Below are 27051 nucleotides of genomic sequence, written 5' to 3' on the forward strand. Positions count from 1 at the left end.
CTTCCCTGAGAAAAATCTGAAACTTCACAGGGGAGAAAGCCAACAAATACCATCTCAGCCAACTGATGAAGGTTAACATCAACAGTGAGAAGTCACACTGATAGTATGTACCCTTGATATGATGGCATGAGACTGGGTCTTTATGTCTGCTGTCATCCCCCCCCGCCAAGCCCATGATCTCTGTCTAACCATGGCAATAACCTGTGACAAATCCAAATTGAAGGATGCTGTTATATAAGAATATCTGAACAGCACTCCTCGAGACTGTCAAGGCCATCAACAACACGGGAAGTCTGAATGACTCCTTATGATGGACCATGAAACTATCACAGTCTAGAGAAGCCTGAGGACACATGACAATTACATGCAATGTGGTATCTTGGATAGGATCCTGGAACAGAAAAGAAATCCATTAGACAAAAACTAAGGAAGTTTAAATCAAGTACAAATCTTAGATAATAAGAATGATATCAATATTGGTTTCTTATGTACCACGATAACGTTAGCAATAGAGGGAACTGCGTGTACGAACTCTCTATAATATTCTTGCAACTTGTCAGCAAATCTAAAATTATTCTAAAACAAAAACTCATTAAATATTAGAAAGCAAAACAGCTTCTTCTTCCAGCTTTACTCCATTTCCCTGCTTCCCTTCGCAGGGAAACTTCCCGAAAGAGTTGTGTGTTGCTGTGGTCTCTATCCACTCTCTGCTCCAGCCAGCTCATTCTTCAACCACTCCCATCAAGCTGCTGTGCTGTGCTCTCTACCCAAAATGCATTGTGCAAGGTCAATGACGATCTCCATGTTGCCAAACCCCAGAGCCAATTTTGTTTCCTTCTCGTACCTGACCTTTCAGTCGAGCGTGTGGCCCAGTTAACTGTTCCTTCTTCCTGGAACACCCCCTTCTCATGGCATTTGGGATGCAACACTCCTGGGTTTTTTCTACTTGCTGGCTCCTCCTCTGACTTTGACTAGCACTTACATGGCCCGGGGCTCTACCTTAGAACTGTACTCTCTGTCTCTGCTCTTACCTGCTGGGTAATTTAATCCAGTCTTGTGGAGTTAAGTACAATTTACCTGCTGTTGATTCCCAAATTTATATCTCCAGCCTTCACCTATGAGGCAGGGACTCTTACGATGCCCAGTTCCCGGGGAGGCAGACACAGGCTCTCAGGCATTAAGGGGCTTCCCTAGGTTACGCAGCTAGAAGCCACAGAGTGAGGACCTGAGCCCAGGTCTGTCTGACTCCAGGCCTGTGCTGTGAGTGGCCAGGCTGCCGTCTCCCCAATCCCAGTGTCCTGCCTGCTCCCCAGCGTCTCTTGCATGTGCTGTCTGTTCTGGCCTTATGCCTTTGTCCTCCTCATCTGCTCTTGAAATGACCTCCCTGCCACCCCTGTCTTACCTATCTTCTTTCCTCCCAGCTCCGGTGGGGGGTTTCTCCCCTCTTGAGGCCCAGGCTGATCTTTCCTGGCTGCCTCTGAACTCCCACAGGACCTGGATTCCACCCAAAAGCAACTGAGGGTTCATCTGCATCTATTAGTTTTGTGCTTTCTGAGCCCAAGATGGGGGTCCTTGGCCCAAGTACTAGTGCACTTGGGGACACTGAAGCCCAGTATTTGAGACAGGGACTACCTAAAAAAATGTGGGCCCTGGGCCTCTATCATTGTATACCACCTCATACAGGGGAATTACTCAGAATTGCTTTTGTTTCTGCTCTTAGCTGGTAAGCTCTTGGAGAGATCATGACTTCACCAAATGAGTATCATTTTAAAAACCCGTGTGTGTGTGTGTGTGGGAGGGTAGCATTAAAATTTTAAAAGTCTTTTCTCCTGATTCTGCCTGGGTGGTCATGGAAGTGAAGGGATTGATTTCGATTTCACAAAGGCCACCGAGAGGCCAAGCAGTTCCCGCTGGGACCACGGAGTTCAAAGGAATATGCTGGAAGGGCTGGTTCTAGGACTGACGGTTGTGAGCAGAGGCTGCTGCTGGCTCTCTCCCCAGCCCCTGCATGGCCCTATAGGGACAGCTGCCTGTTCATAAGCAGGCCACGACTTAGAAAAGTAAAATTTGAATTTGGGAACCCATCATGCCCTGTCTCTGCCTGAGGCAGTCTTGGCCCTTCCCCTCCCACCTTTACCTTCTCCCTGGGAAGGCCCCGCTGGAGCCCTGCCACCTCCACACTGAGGTCCTCCCTGACTGCTAGTACCCATGCTGCCCCTTCAAACCTTCATCTCGAAGTGCAGATGGTTACGTGTAGACCAGCACAGCTCTCACGCTGTTTCATGTAGCCTTCTGAAAGCACGACCGTGACTTCTATCCTTGGGTAACCCCCCCCCCACCAACACCCCCCCAGGATACGAGAAAGGGCCCAGTGGCAGACAGAAAACTAGGCGGAAATATGGCTGATACAACAATGGCGCCCAGTCTTGAGCAGGTTCCCAAGCGTTCATGTTGCTCTGTCCTTCCTGTCGGCTGGCCTCCATTGCCTCACAGAGCTCGGGGTCCGCGTGCGCTGTCTGCGGACTATTTAATAGAGGCTTTCCTTTACGTCGGTGTAGCCTGTGACCAGTCTCCACGAAACAAGAGCCACCAGCACTGGTAGGATCAGAACACTTTAATAAGATATCAGTGTCAAAATACATTTCCTTATAAAGTTAAGCTCCTCTATAGTAATGTTGTCAGTAGGAGTTTGACAATACAGTAATGTTCATGAACTCGTTACGTTGACAGGTAAGGTTAATATGAAGCTTGGAATATTTTTCAGAGTGTTTTAGTAAAACTGCAAGGGTAAAATGCCCTTAATGCTGAGGCAACACACACAGGAAATCAAACACCAGCGTTTACACGTCAGTAACCCTTCAAGTTCTGCCGCCGTGCGTGGGGCCAAGCGGTGCTACAGTGTGATGTGGTCAAGGCAGTGACCAGGTCATTTTTCTCCTAGATTTCTTTTGAACTTCAGGTTTTTGTTGTGTTTTTGGCAATAAGTCCATCCAGCTTTACCAAATTCTTGGCCTGCCGTGCTTTGTGTGTGTTTCTAGAAACTTCCTCATTGTACCCAGGACAGAAGAGTTCCATGTGATTGGTAATTAAAAACCAAAAGGTATTGTCCCTCTTAACCAGTGGGTTATAAAGTGCTCTGAGAACACTTGATTTTCAGTGCTTCCTACCTGTGTAAGTCACTTCAGGTGACAGACCTTGGGGAAGGCCTGAGGCTAGGGGCCAACCAGGAAGTCTACCTGCTGCTCCTGGCAGGGCCACCTGACAGCAGGCGGAGGAAGGGGTGCGGGCCTGGTCAGGACCAGCTACACCCCCTTTCCGCACCCTCAGGCCAGCTCCATGTGCTCCGGGCTGGTAAGCTGGGAGGACCGTGGGCTGGATCACTGCACCATTTCTGAATCCTCACTTTCTTTCCTGAATTCCCACTGAAACCATCTCATGGTAATTCTGGAAATATCCAAATGTGCCACGTGAAAGACCTTTGGAGTCCCATAGCTCAGTGCACTTGAAGGGCTAGCAACAAAATCTGAAGAAAAATTAAAGCACTTCCCCTCCCTTAGATTCGCCCCACCCTCACCCCATAACATGCCATCAGACCCTCTTGGCAGCAATAATAATATACATACATACATACATACATAATACATATAGAACATGAGAAGACAGCTCGCAATGCTCCCAACACTTCATGATTCCACGTCTTGGATTGTTTGTCAGGCCCATGGCATATCCCCAGAGCAAAAAGCCAACAGCGAGAGACCTTGAGCAGAGCTAGGACAGGCCCAGGGGAGTGCCGAGCGATTGCAGTGTCGGCAACACCAGGAGAGAGAAAACCAACACCTTATGAAAAATATCTTAAAGTGATTTTGTGAGCAGGATTCCATTTCCGTTTCTAAGTTTTTAGATATTACAAAGTACCCATATATATGATAAACACATTAACCCAGATATAAGTTTTCTTTAAAAAAAAAAAACTCAGTTATGTTTTTGAATAATAATTAACAAACAAATCCACCGAATGCGGGAGAAGAACCCCAAACAGTGAGGGAAAAGCCACATTGCGCAACCTTCACAGACAACCACATACGCTGGAGTTCACCCTTCACATTTCTTTTTCCCAAAAGTTGTGTCAAGATTAGAGCTAAGGTAGGCTTAAAAAGAGAAAAAAGATGGAAATTTACCATAGGGTGATTAGTTTTAAGAAAGAAAGGAGAAGGGCTTTGAGAGGAATAGGCCACGAAAATCCAGCTTGGATAGCAAAATTACTTTGTTTCTCTTTGGCAACAACAACAACAACAAAACCTTTTTTTAGTTAAATGAAGCCAAAGCTTTCCCGACAAGAGAACAGACATAACACAAAACTCGTTAGTATGGATACTGTGTGTGTGAGAGAGCGAGACAGAGGGACCCATGAATAATATAAATTAGAAGTAATCGAAGTTGGGGAAAGAAAAATCTTACAAAATTTAAGAACATGTTCATTGACAGAATAAAACGCAGCAGGGAAAACGGTGTATTTAAAAATACAGCTACTAAAGTGAGCATCTTTAGAAAAAGGCCACTACTTGGTGACGTGGGCAGGTTCGCCAGGTAGGTACATCTTGTAAAAAGTGTGTTGGTGTTAGAGATACCTAGTTGCAAAAGTAGACGTAGAGAGTGAAGCTGGCAGGGCGGCGCGGGCCGCGGGGGGGGCGGCCCGCCCAGGGGGGAGCCCTGGCTCAGGTGGCCTGGTCCAGGGCTCTGAGGAGGTCCCCTCCTTGCAGGAGCGTGGAGCTTCCTGGCACCGGAACATTCACCTCACAGTCATATCTGGTCAATTCGGGCAGCAGGTAGGGCTCAAAGGAGGGCCCGAGCAGCCGACTGGCCATGCCTGAAAGAATGGTTGGTACCGTGTGTTTAAAGCTCTCAGTCAAACATTCCAAAAAGGGTCTCCTCCATAAGAGGGCTTCTGGGATGTTTCCCCCAAGCCACCGATTATATTCGTGTCAAATAGCAACCCTTCTGGAATGGTATCTAGGATCTGTAAGATGGGAACAGACACAGGCAGTCCAGGGTAGAAGGGGGGGGCCGTCCGGTGGCTAACCCTCCCAGAACTCTCCAGGCCACCTCGTGGCAGCGCATTCTCTGTGCATGTCCTCAGCTCAGTTCCTGCCCGAAGGCAGAGCGATGCCCCTGCTGTGAAGGAGGCAGTAGGCAATATGGCACCCTGAAACCCTGAGCAGAAGACATGGGCTTGGGGACTCTTCGGTCCAAAGAGCCCTGGATGTCCCTTCTAGAACTCTGGGGGCAGATGGCATGCAGCCCCTGCTGTACTCCTTCTGGGAAAGGCAGCTGCCCTCTGGGGCGGCAGTCCCCTCCTCGTCCTGAGCTGAGCCCTGCTGCCCAGAGGTTCCAGTTCCCGAACGCACTCACCTGACACCTTGTGAGCCGATGGCAGGCTGTAGTCCTGGTACGGAGGGGCGTAACACTGCGGGGGGAGCCCCCTCTTGGCGTTCTCCCCAGGGGTCCCACCAGAGGGTGGTGGTGGCAGGTGTCTCAGGGGTTGTCCGAGGCCCCTCATGGGATTTTGGGTGAACTCGTCTGAAAGCCCAATGCCAGCAAGTGAGGGCAGTGCCAGGCCCAGGCAGGGAAGAGACTGAAAACCCCCCGAAACCCCCTTCCTTCACAAAAGGTGCTCAGGACTGGAGTGCCCAGCACTTCCTGACTGTATCATCTGAGCCTAGTGCGAAGGGGGAGGTGGGTGTGTGCCGGCGGGGGGGGGGGGGGGGCGGCATGGGACCCTGTCCTGTTCGGCCAAGGCTCAGAGAGGCAGGCGCTGAGACTGTGGGGGAACCCAGAGGGGCCCCTGCATATGCTGTCCCCGCAGCCCCCCAGGAGGCCTGGGCCTGCTGCTGCTTACCACTGGGGAGGTTTGCGCTCAGCAGTTTGTCGGGCATCAGAGGGCAGTTCACGTTGCCCCTGAGGCTCTTCATCCTTTTCCACACCTGATGCGAAGTGCTGCTGCCTGATGGATCGCCCTGGATGTAGAGGGGAGAAGGCCAGAGAACCAGGTCCTCAAACGAAGTCGGGGGTAGGGTGGGCCTGCACGGGGGCTGGTGTGCTCTCTGAAAGGCCCCATCCACACCTCTCCCCGCTGCCCCCGGCAGGCTCTCTGGGCCCTCACAGCCACTGCGAGAGTTTCCGGGTGGGCCGGACCTCCGCCCTCAGCCCTGTCTCCACACCCAGCCGCGCCCCCCCCGGGCTGTGGAGGGAACCCAGACGGCACCAGGCAGGTGGCTCACCCCGCTCACGTCTTGGAAGGCTTGTTCCTCATATTCTCGCTGTCGCTTCAGCTTCAGCTTGTTGGCCAAGGCTACCATGGCTGGGCTCAGCACATCTGGGCCTTGGGGCCCAAAGCCCTTTGCAGACCTGCCGAGCCCAAGAGAGGGAGCCGTGAAGGAGTTGGGGGCCCCACACCCCTCCTTGCCCGTGCTGGCTCAGAGTCCCAGAGGAGGGGCAGTGGGCTTGAGATGCTGACGGTTCACGTGACCTGTACCTCCCTCCACGTCTGCCCGCCCGCCCAGCTGTATCCGGGCAGCCTCATCTGTGGCTGCACAGTGGGTGACACTGGGCTTGAAGATCTCAGTCTTCTGCCCTGTCGCTCCCCGGTGACGATGGGCAAGCGCCCCAGGGAGCGAGAAGCCCCAGATCAACCACCGTGACCCGGCCCAGTGAGCGCCCCACGGGTTGACACGGGCCTTGCTGGGGAGCTGGGAGGAGCCCGGAGAGGCTCACTGGGTACAGCCCACAGGCAGGGGAGAAGGAAGGGCACCGTTTATGCTCTTCTCAACCAGGGTTCCCGCAGAGAACTAAGAGAAGAGTCAGTCAAATGCTTGTGTGCATCTGTGCCTCGGCTGATGAGCCCCGGTCTGCAGGGAGACACGGTGGTGGTCAAGGCCCTCAGCAGGCCCCTTCTCTCCGCCTCGGCCTGACAGAAATGTGTCCTCACATACCTCGGGGTGATTCCCCCCAAGGCCTCCACCCTCAGGGCACAGGGAAGGCTGTGGCAGGGGAGGAACAGGGAGCCTTTCTGGGGCCCCAGAGCTCCCCCCCACCCCCTGCCGTGGGCGCCTCTGCTGACGCAGCCAAGGGAAGCTCACCTTTTCTTGAACATGGAGAGATGAGGTGAGGTGAGGGGGGCGCCCAACAGTGATGGCCCCAAGGACTCCGGGTGCTGATCTGCAGCAGGCCACTTAGTGGGCCCAAAATGTAATGGTGGGTCAGGGGGCCACTGGGTGTTGGATCTGCCTCCCATGGAGGAGAGAGGGGTGCTGGTTTGGCCACAGCACGGCGGCAGGGACACCTTACTCCCGCCGTCAAAGAAGATGGAGGACATGGGCTGGTGCTCAGGCTCTATCTTCTTGCTTCCCAGCTGCTGCTGGTACTTGTCCAGGAGGAAGGGCCCATGGGAGGCCATCGGCGCCAGCGGCTGGAAGATGTTCGTCATGGTGCTGAAGCAGTGCTGGGGGGTGGACTGCGGCTTCTCCGGCAGGAGCCTCTCTTCGGGGCAGATGGGACTGAGCTGGAAGTCTTCACCGTCCATGGGGATGTAAGGTGCCAGGGTCTCCAAGTCCAGCTCACTGAAGTCCGTCTGAGGACAGAGCAGAGGCAAAGGCGCGGTGAGGTGGGCATCACCTCGAGAACGCTATTCCAGCCCCTCGTCCATCCCTCGCAGCCCTGCCTGTGCCCTCCCTCTCCTGCACCCCTTCCCTTCAGCAGTGTCCCTCCCTTGCTCTAGCACAGCCTTTGATCCCTGTGGCCCACCAACAGAAAACTCAGATTTGTCTCTTGGCCTGGGATGCTAGCCTTTCCAGGGGTTTGCGCCCCCTTCAGTGTGTGCCCCAGATCTCCACGCTCCACTCGGTGGTCCCTGCACGTTCCACATGGGTGACCCTGCCTCACCCCACCTGAAACGCCCTCCTCTCTCCCGTCTCCTGTCCAAACCCCACCCTCTCTCCTGTGGCCCCAGTGAGGCTGCCCCTGAGGCCCGTGGTGTACACAGTGGCTCGTGGGGAGCCAGGGACAGCTCTGTCCTCCTCTCCTGCACAGGCGTGAGCACAAAGTGCGCACCCCGGCTTCGTCTGTGGCCTGCTTGTAGAGTAAGAGCGCCCTGCTGGCAGAGAGCCTTTCACAAAAGTTCTCGGGCATCGTGCTTAAGCTCCCAGTGTCCTGACGGGCACTACGGGGTGTACCCAAAAGCCCACGGCAAAAATGATGCCCTCGCTGGTGGCGCGGGGGTGGGGGGCGGTGTGCAGCTTAGTGATGATGCGCTGCATGGCACCGTGGAAGAAGAGAAGCAGACAGAATCAAGTCCTGAGTAACGGACCCCTCAGGAGTTCCGAGGAGAGAGCAGGAAGGGTTCAAGTAGGGAAGTTGTGCCGAATTGTGGAAGTTTGCACCAGGCAGGACGAAGAGACCGGCTGAGCAGCAAGGGGATTTGTTAGAAGAACTGGAACTAAGACAAAGGGGGCCTTAAACATCCACCCACTTCGTCCCTGTTTTTGTAATTTTTCAGGAACACCAGTCCCTTTCAAGGACACTGCCCATGTGCATCCCTGAAAAGTTGTGTGTAAATGAAAATCTGTCAGAGATCCTTCTAAGATGCATTTAAAATAGAAGTTGTTATTTCAGAATCCTAAGATGAATGTGTTTGTGAGGAGAGTAATTGTCCCTTGTGGTTTATAAACTTCTCACAATTCTGGATCTCCTCTTTAAACATAGGGCTTCTTTAAGAAAGGATCAGGTAGTTTGCTTTCTTGGTGCACATGAAAACCTGGCCTCAGTAAAGAGTGCACGAGCTGGATGGGGCCTGCAAAGCAGAGGACAGAGGTGGGAGAAGGGGACTAGCCCAGGCTCCACTTCCCATGTAAGATCAGGACCTTGGCCAAGTGCCCCCACTGGTCTCTGCAACAAAGGGATGCAGCTGCAAGAACGGGTGTGAGCCTTCACCACCCACCAGCGGGCAGGCACGGCCCGTCTACCTGGGTGCCGCCCTGGTCCTTTGCCTCTGTATCCATGGTGAAGAGCTTCTCGATCACTTCAATCTTCAGATCATCATTCAGGGATGTGTAATAGTCTCCGGGGCTGCTGGGCTGGGGGCCAGGAAGGAGAGTGACTAAGTCAAGAGGAGGGCACTGCTCTCACCAGAAGTCCAAGGTGAAAGGAGCAGTACATTCCTAGACTCCCAGATTCATCCCCAGTCTGAGACACAAGTATGTGGACAGGGACCCCTCCTTACGAGAAGGCCGTGGCCGGCGGGGCTCCAGAAACCATATAGCTCTCTGCTCCGGGCAGGATGGTGACGGCCCTGCCCGGTGCCTGAGCTACGGGCTCAAAGCTGTGTGCCACTCAGCCCCCACCTTCAAGGAACTTAGCATTTAGATGGGGGTGCACACAGTGAGAGCACCCAGCTGGAACAGCGGGCAATAAGTGTCCCCACGCCCCTAGGGGACTCCGGGCCATATTCCTAGGTGGGCCGTCTACTTGGCCATCCTGCAGCAGCCAAAAGGGGCAGCCCACCCTTTCCATGTCCGCACCCCAAGGCGGGGTGCTCACCGTGGAGCAGCTGCTGCTGCTGCTGGCACTTGGGGTGGCGCTCCCGGAGGCCGCCGCTTGGGGCACGGTGAAGGCGGGCAGGCTCCCTGGCTCGCTCTGGCTCCTCGGCTCTCTGGGCCACGGCTGGCTTGGGGGCAGCAGGGTGCTGCCGTAGGATGAGGCTTCCTCGAAGCTCTGGCTCCCTGTGGAGACAAGGGCCTGGCTGGTTACCACCCACAACCCCTGGCCTTACCCCCGGGCACAGAAAGCCCAGAGGGTGCACGGAAGGTCCTCAGAGGGTCGGAAAGCATGCCTGGGGCTTTCAGTCTCCAAGGCCCCGCTGCAACTACGGGCCCCGAACCGGGACTGTGAGGCAACGAACTGCCTTCCTTGGAAGGGAGCGCCCTTCTGGAGCATTTCCTTGTCAGAGACTACAGGCACTAGGGCCCACCTCCTTGACAAGGGGTCGGGAATGTCCCCGAGGAGGAGGTTGTAAGAGTTCCTCAGTCCTGCCACAACACAGGGCCACTGCAAGACTTCGCGTCCCGGGGCCACTGCCCTTTACGGTTTCTGAAGTCACGATCCCTGCGTGGCCTCTCCAGAGCACTTCCAAAGAGGCCAAGCCAGTGTAGGGTGAGCAGGGGGAGGTGCTGCTAGCCCTGGGGCAGGCACGGGAGGCTGGGGAGGGTGATGGGGGTCACAACCTGGGAACAAGGGGCTTCCCAGGTACGCATCGAAGGTGTTTCCAGCATGGGAGGGGGACAGGGCCGAAAACTCTGCCTGGGGCCACACATCTGGACATGCCAACATTTTAATTTTTTAGAGAGTGCGTGCACAGGGTGGGGGGAGGGGCAGAGGGCGAGGGAGAGAGAATCTCCAGCAGACTCCACGCCCAGCACCGAGCCCAACATGGGGCTTGATCTCACGACCCCTGAGATCATGACCTGACCCGAAATCAAGAGTCGGATCCTTCACCAACTGAGTCGCCCAGGCACCCCGTGGACAGGCCAGCATTTTAAAGAAATAGTGCACATAAAGGCTTCATCCTGGGCCAGCATCTTTTCTCCCTCCACTTTTCTGGAATTATTTCTCCTACCATTTCAGCCTGGCCCTCTCCCTAAACGAGCAATCTGTCCTTTAAGGCCCAGGGGGAGAGCCACCCTCTCTGTGAAAACACGGCAGCGGCCTCAGAGCATCTCTCCTGTTGCCCCCTCCCTCATGTCAGACTCCCCCCGCCTGTGCTGCAGAATCTGCTGGCTCCTCAGGAGAGAGCCCCCAAAACCCCCGCCCGTTTGGCACTTTGCAGAGTCCGAAGTAGGACCCTCTTACTCCGCGCCAGATGGCACTCAGCACAGAGTCTGGCCTCCGACAGAGGATTCACAGGGCCAGGGAAGGGGCAGGGGTTGAGGAAGCCCTAAGCCAGGGAGGCCTGTTACAGTAAGAACCTCCTCCCCACCCAGAGAGGGCTGAGCAGGCCCCTGTTCAGCTCAGAAGCACCCACCGAAATCCAGAGAAACGATGACATCTCCCGCAGTGGGCGCCAGCTGGGCTAGCTCCTCGGGCTCCTCCTTCAGCTTGGTGAACAGGTAGTTACTCTTGTCAGACACTACCACCTCCCCACTGCTGTCAAAGACGCTGTTCATGGCCATCAGGTGGGGCTTGAACAGGGACTCCGTCTGGTCCATGGAGAACACCACGTCGTTCTTCTCGATCTCACTGATGGGACGAGAGGTGCTTCAGACCTTCCACATTTTCTAGCAAAATCCTGTCATACCCCCGGACACATGGAAAGCCAGATAGCTAACCCTCTCAGGCGAAAACAGAGGTGTGGACGCCGTGCCAGCACTTTGTAAAGAACCACACAGTGAGGTTTGGAATCATGGAGGCAGCAAGCCCGAGCATGCCCTCCGGATATGGATGTCTCTGGGCGTGCAGTGTGTATGTGGGTGTGAGGGCTAGGTTTTCGTTTTACTCTAGCGGTGACCATCTCCAACTTTCTCCCCAGGCACTATGGAGTGAAGCTGTTACATCTTCTCCCAGGAAGCCCAAGCAGTATCTCTTTCCTTGTTCCCCGTTCAGAAGATACTCATTAGTGGCAACTATGCTATCTGCCTCCCCACGTGGGTCAGAGGCATGACACAGATGACAGATGGGGGCGGGGGGAGAGAGAGACACAGACAAAAAAAAAAAAAAAATCACCGGGAAGGGGCAACCCCAGGTGTCCTACAGTTCCCGAGACAGCCATGAAAATCCTGTAGGTCCTAAGGACTGGCACAAAGAGCTCGCAAGACGCAGTGCTGGGGTTCGGGCAGGTGTGCGTTCCCTCAGCCTGCTGCCCTCAGTCTGGGGAGCTCAGGCATCCTGCACACCCCGCCCTGCGGCCCTCACATGCTTACCTCAGGACGTAGTTCACGCACATGATGCACTGGGGCTGCAGGTTGCGAGGGTTGTAGATGACTGTCCCCTGGGTCTCCAGCCATACGTAGCCCCCGTGCTTCGCAAGCATCCGGTACTGGCCGCTCACCACCTGCCCTTTGGTGCACACTAGGGGAGGAGAAACGGAGCCTGAGGTCAGGGAGGCTGGGGAGCGAGACCTCATGGGGAGGGCGGTCTACGGGGAAACAGACAAGACCGGGCACCAGGACACAAGGACCTCCTCATGACTTCTTTCCTCTTCCAGATTATTCTAAATGCTCATTTAACATTTCTTTTACTGTAAGAAAGCACTGGGAAGGTGTCCCACATTGCCCAGTCCAGAAGGCTTCATCTGCTCCCATTAAAAAGGAATCAATAAATCTCCTTAAATTAAAGTCTACTAATGTTAGAATTTCTGGTAGTTTTCCAAACTGTCCATCTACTTTCATTCCTTGGGAATTCATTCTTCAGAATCCTACCTCCGAACTCCTCAAATCACAGAGAACTGGAAGAGGCATGATGGAAGCATTAGGAAATCTTGCTAGCATGGGGACTCTGGGAAAAGCACAGTCCCTCTTAGTTTTGGTTTCCTCCTCTGCAAAACGAGGTGCGGATAAAAATAATAGTAATGATGATAATGCTCCTTATTAGCTAGCCGGCATACGACAGCTGTTCACACTGAGGACCACATCTGCCTGGCTCGCTGATCAGGTGCAGAAATGCGGACTGAATGTCCTGGACAAATGCTGTATGGGAAAAGCCACCTCTTACCCGGGACTGTAGAGAACGTTGCGAGGGGCCCCACGGGAGAATATCCAGATTCTCGGTAAACATGGAGAATTGCACTCCGTTCTCCCGGTAGGCTCGGGGGCCACCTCCCCATTCACCAGGCTTGCGAGGCTGAGGAGGGCAGCTTGGTTCCTACTAAGGCCGCTTGTGGTCCTTTACCTTTATGTTCTTCTGGGCACATTTTACCCACTTCAAAAATGGAACAAGCACCTACCTCCAAGGTGCAGGAAGTAGTAACTTACTTGTGTGCAGTGCTTTGCAGGGTTCAAAACTGCCTCAAGATGAACTCATTGCTGCAAAGCAATTAGAACTGCCTGGCACATAAGTCGTCCGTAAGGATCAGTGTTACCATCAGCTCGTGTAATTCGCTATGACACCATGAGGTGTCTATCACGATTCCATGTTTTACATCTGAAGACACTGAGGCTGAGAACTCCCGGGTAATTTGCTGAAAGGGCCCCTCAGTGGAAACAGTAGACAGGATCACAGTCTAAATGTGAGACTCCCAATCTAAGCTTTCGTGGTTTGGTTTTCATTTTTAAAATCAACTTCAGTGAGGTTTAGTTTACCTTCAATTTAAAAATGCAACTACTTTAAGGACACAGTCCAACGAGTTTTGACAAATGTATATGCGACTGTCACCACAAAGGTAAACAACTTTCCCATCAGTCCGCCACCTCCGAATTCCTTAGGCCTCCTGCCAGGTCATCCCCATCGCCACCCCTGGTCCCAGGCTACCCCTGATCTGGTTTCTGTCACTATATGTTGCTCTTCTCTCCATCTGCATATAAGTGGACTCATACAAGAGCATGTACTCTTTTGTGTCTGGCTTCTTTTCACTCAGCATGTTTTCCAGATTCCTCAGGGTGATGCAGGTATTCGGGGTTTGTTCCTTTTTATTGCTGAGTTGTATTCCATTGTATGGAGGTACCATAATTGGTTTATCCATTCACCTGTAGATGGATGTTTAAGTTGTTTTCAGTTTTTTCGGTTATTACGAATAACGCTGCTATAAACATTGGTGTACGCATCTTTGTATGGACACATATTGTGGGTGTAGCTAGGGGGACGGTGGCCAGATCACCGGCTCAGTACATGCTTCCTTTGTAAGAAGCTGCCACGTTCTTTTCCAAAGTGGCGTATCACCCTAGTCTAGTCTTTCTGAACACAATACTGGGCCGCAGAGAGGATAGATGTCACCTGCTTTGGACATGAAGGAACTAAGGCCAGGGGGACTGTGACCTGCTTAACACGACACAGGACAGGAGCGACGCACTCTGAGTGGGACAATGGCACTCCCAGCCCCGCACTCTCTGGCTACGACCCCCAGGCCGCCATTCACTGGGAAGCCTCGATTTGCTGTGTCTGTGGTCCTGCATTGTCATGGGCCCCTCGGCCAAAGAAATCACTGCTGTCCTCCCTGGGGGGAGGTGCCCCACTGAGGCCCCCATGCTGCAGAGAAACAATTTTTGCACAATTTCAAGTGCCTGGAATTAACTTATTTAGACGGATCTTAATGCAGACAAAGTTCAGGGCTCCTATTCTTTTTGATTAAGCAGTACAGCGAGCAAAGGTCTTAACTGCATTTCTAGTGATTGCAGGCGAGGGCCTGCTCTGACAGTACAATATAATTACGTCTGCTTTCTAACCATCTGTTCATTAATGCCAGCCTTGGTGAGGGGCCTGCTCCTTGGCAGATAGGCCGTTTATGGCCTTTAATCTTGTTTTCCTAAGAGCACATAATGTCCTCACACAACAAAGAGAAACCGCCCCCCCCCAACTCTCCCCAGCCCCTACCCCCGACAGTAACGATGTATAAATTACTAATCCATTTGGAAATGATGGCTTTCAATTATCTAAATCTGGTTGGAGGACAGAGCTTCCCCACTCATTTCGACAGTAAACGTTCACAGGCTAAAACACACATTCGTGTGGAAACTCAGGATGCTGGTGTATAAACCTGAACTAGCCTCCAAGTTGGGCCTCCAATTATCCCGCCGCATTAGTGTGAGTCTGTGGTACAACTTTATTTGCACAAACCCAGCAACACACACACACACACACACACACACACACACAGGTGGAGAGACAGAAATAGATGCTTCTGTTTTAGCTGGCATTAACCCAATTTCCAACCCACACAGACTTCCCTTTGCTGGATTTGGGTTTGCTGGCTGGGTATGAGGCCGCTGAGCTCAGGGCAGCTTTACTTGGCTCCATCAGGGGAAGAAGAGAGCCTGTGATTTCTCTTCGGGTGTGAATTACCTTTAAGTGTGCCTAATGCTTCAATATATGGATTCAATAAAAAGCACCATATTTCCCCCTGGAGTCAGCAGGAAACTGATATGACAAATTTTTATCCCAGCTCTGTTTTAGGGGTCAAAGATTTTTAAGGAGGAGGAGAAAATCCTTTTTCTATGCCCAGTGAGAAGTCATCATTTTTGTTCCTTTTGATAGCAGTTTCCTCAGCCCTTCTACCCCAGAAGACAGAGTATAATACTGTCCTCCAGGAATTCCCAGAAACTTTTACTATTGTCCCCTGCTTTGACTTCACCCTTGGCTGAGGAAAAAAGCTGGACTTTTCCCAATTTTACATGTAAAGGAGGAAAGGCCCAGAAAGCCAGGCCCTGGGAAATCCGTGGGTCAGCTGGGCCAGAGCCCAGGTCCCAGAGTCACAGTGTTGGGATGACTTTGGGAGCAAGAACTACCGAGTAACAGAAAAGCATGGGGAATCCCAGCATGAAAGCTGGCACCACATCCCACAGTTTCAAAGCTGGGGCAGGCTAGGGCTGGGTCACATCCACGGGCACACAAAGGCACTTCACCTCCCTCCCGCATTCTCTGGGTCCCCGAATGGGGCTGAATCTAGGCTGGTTGGTTGGTTGGTTTTTTGCCAACACTTCTCTGAGATATCATAAGGGGCCCTCTTGTACTGTCAGCTCAAACCCCAAAGCCGCGAGGAAAAAGCAGAGAAATTAGAAAGAGAAGATTCTCACTCCATCAGAGGATATGAACTGCGCTCACATACAGTTTACGGGGTTGCTAATCTGTTGGCTGCTCTGAACTCAGCTGTCCTAACCTTAGGATAGACGATGGATTTAGAAACGGTGGACAGAGAGCAGCATCTCCATTTTCTCCACTGCCACTCCAAGCCACAGCTAATCCTGGGGGCCCAAGACCAGCAGGGCCACCGGCAAGCTTGTTAGACTTACCTTACCCATTTTTAATCCTCCTACAATCTTCTTGGCACCTCTGTCTCCACCACTGTCAGCACTTATTTTGAAGCATTCTTTCCCAGATATGTGTGTTGCCCTTGGGTTTACTGCGGACTTAGTGCCCACATTTTATCAAACGCTATGCTAGATACTGAGGCTAGAGAGATGAGCCACCTGCTCCCACAGAGTTCACAACCCTCCTCCTCCTTCCGTTGGGGAGCAATCCTATAAATTTCTATGTCCCCCAGTGGGCCAAGTATAGGGCTATCGACCCAGGGTCCTTGCATGTTGACGGGCAGCATGGACTCAAGGATGTCTTGGATCGCCTGCAAACAGGAAGGCTGCATTGGGAATATGGCCAAGTGAAGGCACTAGAATTGCCCTGTCCTGTGGGGTAGCCACTAGCCAAGGGTGGCAATTTAAATTTAAGTAAAATTAAGTTTTTAAAAATTCAGTTCCTCAGGTGCACTAGACATTTCATGTGGACTACGCAGATGTAGAACATCTCCCTTGCAGAAAGTTCTATCGGACAGTGCTGTTCCAGGATCCTTTCATAACTCAGGTTTTCTTTCAAAAGTTGCAAAGCACAGTGTCCATGTGCCACCGCTGGTTTGCCTGGACAGCCTCGGACTGAGTTCTCTGACCCAGCAAGTGAGCCGCTGGAGAACCGGGGCCTACCTCAACACATCTGTGAAGCTGCTGCCCTTCTACTTTCACGGGTTGAGCCCCACCCTCCCCCATCCTTCAAGGTCCAACTCAAGGGCTCTGTGCTTTCCTTTCCTGAACTCTCCCAGGTCTCCTCTTCTCGGCTGTACCTGCTTCTATAGCCCACAACCCAGCTGACTATGTGTCCTCTTGCGTTGCTCTCTACAGGGCTGTCCTACAGGGTTGTGCCAACTGCTGGCCGCACGGGGCGCTGGGTGGAGATGGAATGTGGGGACTGAGATTCAGCCCACCTTCCACTGTCTAAGCTGTGGGCCGTGGTATGGGTGTGTCCCCTCAGAGGAAGGGGCCCTTTTCCTAATTTGCGTGAAGTTGTCATCTGGGCTGGTGGCTGCCTCGGATCTCTAACCATCCTGAGGGCACAGGTCTTGTCTGCCACACAAGATGGTGGCTCTGTGAAGGAGGGAAGCAGGTCTTCTCTGGTCTCACTGGTCACACCTCACTCAAGGCCATATTCCACAGATACAAGGGAGCCACAGATACAGGGTGCTCCAGGAACTTACGGTTCTGGTGACTTTTGGTCATGTTCTCTGAGTCCAAAGCATGGTAAAACTCATAGGCTGAGCGGCCAAGCAGCTCCTCAGGGTGGTAACCAACTAGTTCTGTGATTCTGAATTAAAAAAAAACAAATAACAAAAAAACAACAAATAAACAACAACAAAAAAACCCAACCGTGTGGGAAGAGAGACTATATGAATGTGGGCAGGGACTCAAGGAGCTAAATCCAGAAGGTGTCCTCTTGTGCAGGAAAATGCATACATTCAGATGAAAACACTCCAGGCTTCCTGGTCATCCCATTCATCCAGGTTAAAAAAACATGGTGGTCAACCTGCAACTGTGGCTCCACCCAACCCCTACTCTTCCTGCACTTCCTGAAATCGTGTTTGGAGAGTCAGGGGATTCCCTATCCCCCACCTCCAATATACACATACACCCAGTCTCCCAACAACCCCTGGAAGGGTCTCTCACACCCTCTACCCCCTGGTTTTTGTCGAAGAGGGAGATCCAGGGAGAGCAGACAATCCCCTTGATGTCCACACAAATGTCCTGGGACGGAACAAGAATGAAAACCAGAGTTCTAGATCACCAGATCAAGCTTATGTTACTACTGGGGGATACAAATGAAAAGTGAAAATGGTGTGGTCTCCGTGGGGAGGAGTGTCGAGACGACCTTTGTGTGATAAGCAGCGAGTGAGGAGGAGCCCCGGGCAGGAGAGCCCGCCCTGCCTGTTTGATCTTCACTCCTCTGAGTACTTTTCCTCAGGTCCTGCCTGGTGACCTCAGGTACTTCTTGCACAGTGGGCTTGCCTTCCATGGTATTTTACCTGCCCCTCCCCATTTCAAGGAAAGGGGGTGGGGAGGAAGCGCTGAGAGGAAGAAATATAAAATCAAGGTATTAGAAATGTGCTTCCTCATTACACTCCGATAAATGGGCAGCTCTGAAACGATAGGGCCCGGCCGTCCCAAATGTCCCTTTCTTCTTCTTATAACGTGTCTAGGTTTCATAGGAAGCGGACAGAAAACAGACAAATGTGGAGAACCATGAAGGATCACTTAACACTTAGGACTCTTTGCTCTGTATCAGAATCATTAAAATAAAGAAGCCCCACCCAAGAACCACCAGATTAGCCACTTTCCCACATCACACCTAAATGTCTTGTAAGCTTTGCTGTCTCCTGCAGTTTTTCTAATGGGCTCATTGTCTTGTTTACTTGGCCTACCACCAGTCACAAGTGTTGCTATACTCTTACGATTATGAGCTCTATTTCAGAATGTATGACTTCTGAGTCCAGCCCTGTCATTTATCCACGATGGAAATTAACAACACAGAAGGGAAAGCAAAAGCAGAGAGCAGAAGCAGGGGCTCCTTGGTTTCCTGTCCCTATTTTCTCTCCGCTCCAAAGGACCTCTGCATATGTCTGCCAGAATAAATCATCCTAAAATAGGATGGAAATCCTATTTCCCTATTGCCCCACCCCGTTTAAGCATCTACAGCTTTCCCTATTACCAACTGCTATCGACCACTATCGTTACCATGATCCAGAGTCAATACAGTCCACCTAGCTTCCAGGACCCTCTGGAATCTGGTCTCCAATTTCCACGCACCGTGATTTTGGCTAGCCTGCAGCGTGTCTTACATCCTGTGCCCTGGCAGACCGCTCCCCTCGAAGTTCCCCACACCTGGCAAACCCATTCTTGCTGCAGAGCATTGACATTGTCTCTTCACCCCTCTTCTCCAAGCCCTAATGACTACAAGGCTAGCTCATGGCCTGACCCTCTCCACGGAGCCCTCTCATTCCGCCAGCCCTCAGTGACGTCTCCCTCTCATGAAGCCCTAATAGGCAAACCCACGTCACAGAGAATTACCCACATCCTCAGCTGCCAACCCCTGAACTCAGGGACCACTTCCTTCTTTGGCCTTCCCTACAAGGGGTACTCAGTAAATACCTGAGTGGCTGACTGGTAGATCTAGTCTCTCTTAGGACCCAAGGTAAAACCAGAGCCCTGCCTCCCCTAGCACTGCTAAGGGATCTGGGCAATAAAACTTTACTTTCTCTCCTAGAACGTGATTAACTGTTAATGCATGTCAGTGCGCACGTGCACACACACGCATACACATACATACACACACACACACACACACTCATGCACACAGCTCTCAGCGGGACCCCTCGCGATATTCAATCCATCCTTTCTTCATCCTGGAGGTTATGCCTGGTGTTGGCGTGGTCAGAGAAGAGAAAAATTCTCTGCCTCAGTGAAACTTAGGGGTGAAAGACTTTGTCAGACAAGGGGCAGCCCAAACGGGCTGAGCTGCTTAGACCTCAGCTGATTCAGCCTGGTGGAGACTTCCAGCGAGATTCCAGTAGTTTGCTTGCTCCAGCAGGCTGGTCTCAGACCAGGAGGATCTGTCCCCTCACCTGGCCCAGAGCAGAGAGGTCTCTGAACTCATGTTCCTTGGCAGCCTGATCCTGGGGCTGGTGCCTAGCGGCACCTTAGCGAGGTGGAGACTGGGGCAGAGTAAGAAGACGGTAGAACAGTGCTGGCCCTTCCTTCTCTGAAACCAAACAGCTTTCCTGTCCGGTCCAGTGCCTTTTGAGCTTAAGCCTGGGAAGAGAAATTGTACCAGCGGGGCCTGCTGACAGTGAGCTGGCCATTAACAGGCTTGATGATTTGCCAGATACATTGCTTCTGTTCCTGGGCAGGGCTAGAATTTTCTAGAGACCCTCCAGAGTGAGGCTATTCTGGAAAAGATATGGTACCACTCCCTGAAGCAATGAACTTTTCTTTCAAGATTAGAATCTTTAAAATGTTCAAAGTAAATGTTTATTATAATCAGCCTCATAATAAAACATTTTTAAAATCTAATTACTGTACCAAGCATTCAAAGGCACACAATGGGCATGTTTTGGAAGTGCACAAACAAACCTAGATTTCAGAATCGCCAGCTCGCTTCCCAGGAGTGGCCTTCATTTATCTTGTCAACTAAAATAAATATTTAATGTCTCCTTCTTCATTCCTTTAAACAGACTACTATAAAAACTGGGAAATACACATACCCCAAACACAATTGAAGAACGTTCGAGTTGTCAAACTTCACAAAGCCAGGAAACCCCAACTTGAAGCTAATGGTCATTCGCCTCCATCTGCAGGCATGCAGACGCCAGTTGGGAGGCTAATGAACCCGGCTTGTTTATAGGGTCAGCTCCTACAGCACACAAGGGCCTTCCCTGCTAATTTCCCCGGGTCCCAGAGAAGCCTGCGGAGCTGGGCTGTGATAACAGTTTCATCTGCTCTTTCCATCAGGGGCAGGGAATTTTTCTTTCTTTCTTTCTAATTAAGAGCCCTGAGTCACTGGAAAAAAAAAATCAGTCTGGGGTCACCCATAAATTTAAAGTCAACTCAGTAGGGCTGTTCTGTTTTCGAGAAGTGGGAAATGTTAAAAGGGCTTCATTTACTAAATTTCAGAAGCAAGAATAGAGGTCACTCTTGAACAGTGAAGTGGAAGAAGAAAGAGATCAAGGACGAGGTGAGGAGAGAGATGTAGACACCGACGGGCAGCTGTAGGAGGTCGAGAGAGACGAAAGAGGAAGAGAACAGAAGATACAGAGGAAAAGGGTCATTATATTCTGAAGTGTTACGCCGAGTAAATAAGCGGGTCAGACCGCCGGGCTTTGGACTTGAGAATTCGAGATGTCCTCCTAACGTAAAATGATAGTTACTTATCGTCCTGCAACTGTTCTTTACCGTTAGGTGCTCAGAGGCTCTTTTCAGCATGGATTCCCTGTGCCCGAATGCCAGGAAGAAAACGGTTCTCTTGGCTACAGTGTCCATGCCCTTGCCTCAAGGGGCAGTGGGAGTCCAGCAAAGGCCTAGCTAAGACGGCTCGCCGCTCTTCCCGGGAGAGCACCAAGGCGCAGGTGCACGTGGGCCCTGGCCGCCGCGTGTGCGGACTGCCACCACCACTGCCTACAGTCAAGCAAGGTCTGGCCGAGGCTTTTACCCCTGCTCCCGACACCCGTGAAGGATTTGCTACGTCAATTCATCACGTCAACAAGATGGCTAGAAGAGTACTTTAAACTCTTTAAGAGGATACAAGTTTTAAGGACTTTGTAACCACCTGTTTTCCAAAGAATGCATTTGCTAATACACTGTGCTTATATGAAAGTCTGCTTTCTTTCCTTCCACCCTTCTGCTGATGGTCTCTCCCGGGCAACAACCTGATGCACCTCATTTTGGTTTCTATAGGTGCTTATGAGCCTTGGCACAGCATCTCCTTAATCATATCCAGACTAGTCACTCACTCAGATTTCAAGGCTTTCTGCTATAAGCCCTGCGTTTTCTTCACATGTCATGTGGGTACATGAAGTCTATAAAACCAGCTCTGTGGTTCAGGGGCAATCCATGTTCAACTTGTTGGGGTGATGTGTTACAGGTGTCACAGGTACTTTATACCCAGGAAGACTGCCCTGGCTCAATCCGGGACCGACCCTGCTCTGAGTGCCACCAAATGCCACAGCTGCCCTCTACCACCTTGAGACCCACATTCAGGAAGCAGAAGGTTGCCTTGAACTGTAGCAAGAGTGGAGCAGATCATGTAGAAGGAATAATTTTTGAATTATGAGGTCGATTAAACCTTGAAATAAATTGCAAAGAGAATTTGTAGAGCTGCCTCTTCCAGGAGTATTTGGAGCAGACTAGACAGGATAATATGTAACCATTTCTTATATATGTGCTCAAACTCTCGGTTGATTTCAGAACACTGGCATTTGGAGGAGACACAGATGCACAAGGAGAGCACTTAAAGTTTCTTCTAACTCAAGGATCTAGAGAAATTCACTATACCTTCTCATATAAGACGTGTGAAGAAAGGCTAATAATGTGTAGATCTGCAAAAGTATTTAGAATATACTATATAGGAAACTAAAAAAGTACATGTAATGTATTAATCTGAAATATCACTCTGAATTTTAAAATGACACCCATCCTCTACAAAAAAGGTAAAATAAAAATAATTTATTAAATGTATCTCCTTATGCAATGAAAGTGTATAATCTTTTACTATGAATTTGCCTGAAGTTAGCCTATCTTCTTCTCAGATTTCAAAACTCTTGCCTTCCAGGTGTTTTGATGTGTATTTATCGTACAACTCATGGCTCCTTATAATTTTCTTCACTGGACTTCTCTTTATGATCCCCAACTCTTCTCTCACTATTATCTGTACTCTTCCCGACTTCTTTGAATAATAATTCATCATAAATTTGAGCCACAGAATTTGAAACGCAGGCATCTTAACTTATCCGATTTAGTAAACTTCTGGTATTAGTATGCCCTATGTGGCCTCAATCCAACGGCAAAACAGGGTTGCCTTCAGCTTCTCTAACTGTAAAGATTACATGATCCGCTTTGTTAATCTGAAATTTTCACTGTTAACCGTGACCCCGTTTTCTCCCTATTGATACCGATCCTCTCTACACAATCTGCATGGATATTTTATTTCTCAGAAACAGGAAGACTCCTACAACTGATAAAATCACAGTGGGGTTATATGAATCACGTAGCCAGCCCCATCCTCCCTGATACCCGGCTGCCTTCACAGTGACTCTCTTTCGCCACTAGGTGGCACCTCCACATGAATTTAAGAACCACCCCCATTTTAGAGTTAAACTATTGGGAATAACCTCTCTCCCCCTTTTCAGGGAAGGGAATGCTCTATTTTGTACCATTCACTGTGGTTCATTAGGTGGCTGGTGTCTCAATATCTAAACTCTTGGAAATCAGGAAAAAGCTCTTTTACTTCTTTGATAGAATGGTCTCTGGCACAGGATTAACTAGGCACAGAGCACGTGCTCAGTAAATACCAGGTTGTTCACTGGTTGCTCAGTACTTTAGGAAAGGGAGTAGAACGGCTCTGTGAATCATAAATGGAGACAGTTCATCATCGATCACAGTGATAATCAGGACACCCTCCTTTAGCCTTGCCACCACATTGCTCCCCTGGTCAAGAGCAGTCAACCACATACATGTAAATGTGACAGACGTGAAGTGTCACAGAATTTACTTTTTAAAATGTTTACTATGTTTTAGATAATTATTAGGAGACCTAATACAGTCCTCTGACCCTTTATTAAGAGGAGCAGGACAAATGCATTCTGAGTCACCTGCGTGCCTTTACTCAACTCCAGATGCTCCAGAGCTGGTTGTTTCAGCTTCCGGCGACTCTGGGAACCTGAGAGTTCAATGCAAGACCACAGCCTGCTTTTCTCTCTTCTGTTTTATTTCCCTCCCCTCTCCATTCTCCCTTCCCTTTTCTCCATGACCCTTTTCTTTCTTTTTTTTTTTTTAATTATGTCTGTGGTCTTCATACATTGAAGAAAAAGTGCTAAACTGGCTTTAAAAGTGATTTTGTGGATTCCAGTTGCCTTATATTTTCATCAAATTCTTTCAATTTTCCTTATGGGAGAGTAATCCCCTTGTAAGAAATCATCACCCCTCAGTGTGTGTTAGATGTCATCAAATCTAGTGAATTCCTAGATTTAACGAAAATGGAAAGCACTCCCCCCTGATTAGCTATCGTATGTAAGTGTTGGTTTTTGAAGCATTGATCTTAGAAGGGTATTAAGGAGACAGAGAGAGAGAGAGGAAAAGAGAGAGAGAGGGAGGGAGGGACAGAGAGAGAGAGAGAGAGGGAGAGAGAGAGAGAGAGGGAGGGAGGGAGGGAGAGAGAGAGAGGGAGGGAGGGAGGGAGGGAGGGAGGGAGAGAGAGAGGGCGCATGTGTGCACACCTTACCCCATTCTAATGAAAGCGAAAACAAAACAAGCTACCAAAACCAAAAAAATCCCAGTCTTCATCAAAGCAATAGAGAAATAGCACTTAGGGATTAAGGACTTAAAATAGTCACTTTATAAACTGTCTAAGCCCTGTCTGTGCCCTTGTTAACTAATCTGCTAATCGGTTAAACACAGCTTCCGTGAGGCACAGCATTCTGTGTATTTAAGCGCCTCTGCCTTCATCCCTCCAGCACCACCGGAACTCCGAGTTGGGGCCGTGTAATTAGGTTTCTTGAAAGGCAGGATTTTGCTGAAAATGCAGTGTGTCCAGCAGCACTGAGACGCAGTATCGCCCTCCACACCCTGAGTCACAAAGCCCTAAGTCACAGGTTCGTCCGAGCCAGTACCGACTGCCGGCAAGCCCTGAGCCAGACGAGGCAAGCAGTCCACGCGGGGGTCTCCCCGTGCCGCGGCCGCTTCCTCTTTGCCCACTGTTGGGACAGTTCCTCCTGTCTTTGTCCCCTCTTCTATCCCAAGCAGCACTGCTTTCAGGAAATGACCTGAAATTCACTCAAAACAAGGTAATGAATGGAGGACAACCTCAGATTATGCTTTCCAGAGAATTTTTTTCTTCCTTTTAACAAGAATCAAAGTCTTAAGCTTAAAAAAAAATGCCGGTCTTCTATTAGCTAGAGATGGTAAGTCATTTTCTCGGACTGCAGGGTCTCCCCAGTGCTTGTGGGGCCACATGAGGGCTGAGCTTCACTCAGAGGTGCTCGCTCCATCCCCAGCACCACAGCCACTGCTCCGGGCTGGATGAAGGCGTCTACAGCGCTGCCCCATCCTCCAGCCAGACCTGTGGGCTACACAGTGGGATTTCCCGTGGCATCTCGAGAGCCTAGAGAGGGGTGCACGTTACAGAAGTGTGTCTTCCGCCCACAATGTTCATTTGAACGCAAAGCCTCCATCTGAGGAATGACCTTACACACAGAATGGATTTCTCTAGTGCCTGCCTTTGGGACAATCTTTATCTCCAGTCTTCATCCTGATCCCAATAACAACACTATTAAGCACTGTAATCAATGCTGTGTCAGAGTTCCAGGACAAAAGTCTTCATATGTGACATTTTCTCCCTATGAGGTTAGAGCACTCCTTCTACTTAGAGACTGACCTGCTGCCTGGGTCCTGGGTCCTGGCACCATGGTGGTCAAAACGAGGGGACAGGAATGACTCAAGGATCCTAAAAATCCTTCGACTTTGCCTCGAGTGGAAGCCAATTCTAAGAAGGGGCACGTGCAATCTTAGGTACTCTTTCTACAACTTTATAATAAAGAACAACTTGCAGTAAGAATAGCTGCTCATGCCAAACATTTCCTATTGAATTTGAACCTAGGTCATCTCGCCAGAGTTGATACTCTGAACCACATCACTGTCCCACAGGAGAATTCCAGTGGGGCCTGGTTTTGGGGGTTAGAATCTAGCTTAGTTTCCTTTATCAAAAAGCGTTCAAAATTAGGCTAGCAGTGGCTGGAATGGAGGTGACAGAGAAGCAGCAAAGGCTGAGGGAAGAGCTCATTAGTGGAAGAGAACAGTGGAAGTCGTGCAACCGTGGGGCAGTTTCCAGGCCAGACCCCGAAGCTCCCAGCCTGCCTCTGAAGTGCGAGTGCTGAGGGAGATCGCCAGACTCCGGTCTCCTGGGGATGGAGACTGGCCTGGAAGTTTCCTCAGGAGCCTGACATATATGTGGAGAACTGTGTACACACCACAACAATCAACAATCAGCTACACAGCAGAACCGCTCTGGCGTCAGCCCCTGAAGCTGCCTCAATGGGGCACCACCGTATATGGGACGAGGAGCCCCTGAGCTGCACTGATGGGATGACACAGAGACACACGTCCACAAACTTGTACCCAGCAATGCCCAAGACCCATACCTTTCCCACAGGTGCGCGTGTGCACGTGCGCGCGCACATACACACACACACACACACACACACACAGAGGCAGGTAAGACAGTCTGGCCACGGCACACACGCTCCCGGGCCCCCACCTGTCGTCACAGTAGGTGAACTTCATGTCCATGCTGTGGCGGCTGAGGAAGGTCTTGCTGTCCAGGGGGATGTCCATGTGTGATGGGTGCTGGATGGGTTCGCACATGATGATGAGGCAGGAGAGCAGGGGCTCCTTGTAGCTGCAGAGACCACTGTGAGGGGGGCAGTTGTTGTACACCTTCACCTGGCCAGTGCAGTGCAAGACCTGGAGACCAGCCATGGAGGGTCAGACGCGGGGCCAAAGAGCATGGTCTTGGGGGAGGGGGTTGTGGGATGTGGGCCGGGGGGAGAGGGGACTCCAACCCAGGTCTGATGTCATCCTACCTTCCAGGTGGCTGACTTGAGGTTGACAGTCCGGCCTCTGTTGGTGACTGTGCACTTCATCCTCATGAAGAAGTCCCGCTCTGTGGACATGTCTTTGCTTTTCTTCCCAAAACCAGAGCCTGGATGGGGAAGAATAGAGGGCACCGGTTGACTGTGGTTTTATGTTTATATTCAGAAGAGGCGCCCTGGTGCTATTTTTCTGGGTAATGCCTTGTTGATACTTCCCACTGATCTGCTCCCTTAGCACCGGTCGCCTGCCATGAATGCTGAGTCTCATCTTGGCCTGGGGACTAATGTTTTCTCATCTCCAGCTTGTCTCCCCAGCTGGGGTCTAAGCTTCTGAGGGTTGTTACACTGTTTTGTTTCCCCCTGCACCTAGCATATTGTCAGTGCTCACTTCACAGCAGCGAGGCAACAAGGGACTGGAAGCTGTAATCTGGGCACGTCTCTCCTAGGGCAGGCCCACGTTCTCTAGCAGGAAGTCCAAGGGACAGTCTGGGTGAGACCACCGTCTCCTGAAGGGGATAAACCTCTCAGATTAGAAAGGTCTCTCAGACACCCCTGTTTTGTCTTCAGCCCTGTCCCCCACGAACGTGAACCCTCCGGTGCCCTATTTTCAACCCGCCACAGATGTCTTCGGGACACTGTGCCATCAGCTTTCTCCCTAAAGTGACGTGTGTCAAGGCTCAAGA

At 51.0% G+C, this 27051-nt stretch overlaps 1 protein-coding gene across 2 annotated transcripts in view; it reads right to left on the reverse strand.

The window, feature by feature from the left end:
- Positions 1 to 2588: 2588 nt before the first annotated feature.
- EPAS1 (endothelial PAS domain protein 1) overlaps positions 2589 to 27051 on the reverse strand; it is an 82291-nt gene continuing 57828 nt past the window's right edge. For both annotated transcript variants that reach the window (XM_032411053.1, XM_032411052.1), the window contains exons 5-16: positions 26360 to 26478; positions 26035 to 26240; positions 17216 to 17322; positions 11967 to 12114; positions 11072 to 11286; positions 9592 to 9773; positions 9018 to 9128; positions 7137 to 7627; positions 6279 to 6405; positions 5897 to 6014; positions 5410 to 5577; positions 2589 to 4867 (exon numbers count right to left, since the gene is read on the reverse strand). In XM_032411053.1, the coding sequence (XP_032266944.1) occupies positions 4716 to 4867; positions 5410 to 5577; positions 5897 to 6014; positions 6279 to 6405; positions 7137 to 7627; positions 9018 to 9128; positions 9592 to 9773; positions 11072 to 11286; positions 11967 to 12114; positions 17216 to 17322; positions 26035 to 26240; positions 26360 to 26478 (2144 nt within the window). In that variant the 3' untranslated portion in view covers positions 2589 to 4715. The remainder of the gene's footprint in view (positions 4868 to 5409; positions 5578 to 5896; positions 6015 to 6278; positions 6406 to 7136; positions 7628 to 9017; positions 9129 to 9591; positions 9774 to 11071; positions 11287 to 11966; positions 12115 to 17215; positions 17323 to 26034; positions 26241 to 26359; positions 26479 to 27051) is intronic.

The sequence above is a fragment of the Phoca vitulina genome, unplaced genomic scaffold (genome assembly GCF_004348235.1).
Source record: "Phoca vitulina isolate PV1807 unplaced genomic scaffold, GSC_HSeal_1.0 scaffold12, whole genome shotgun sequence".
Lineage (NCBI taxonomy): Eukaryota > Metazoa > Chordata > Mammalia > Carnivora > Phocidae > Phoca > Phoca vitulina.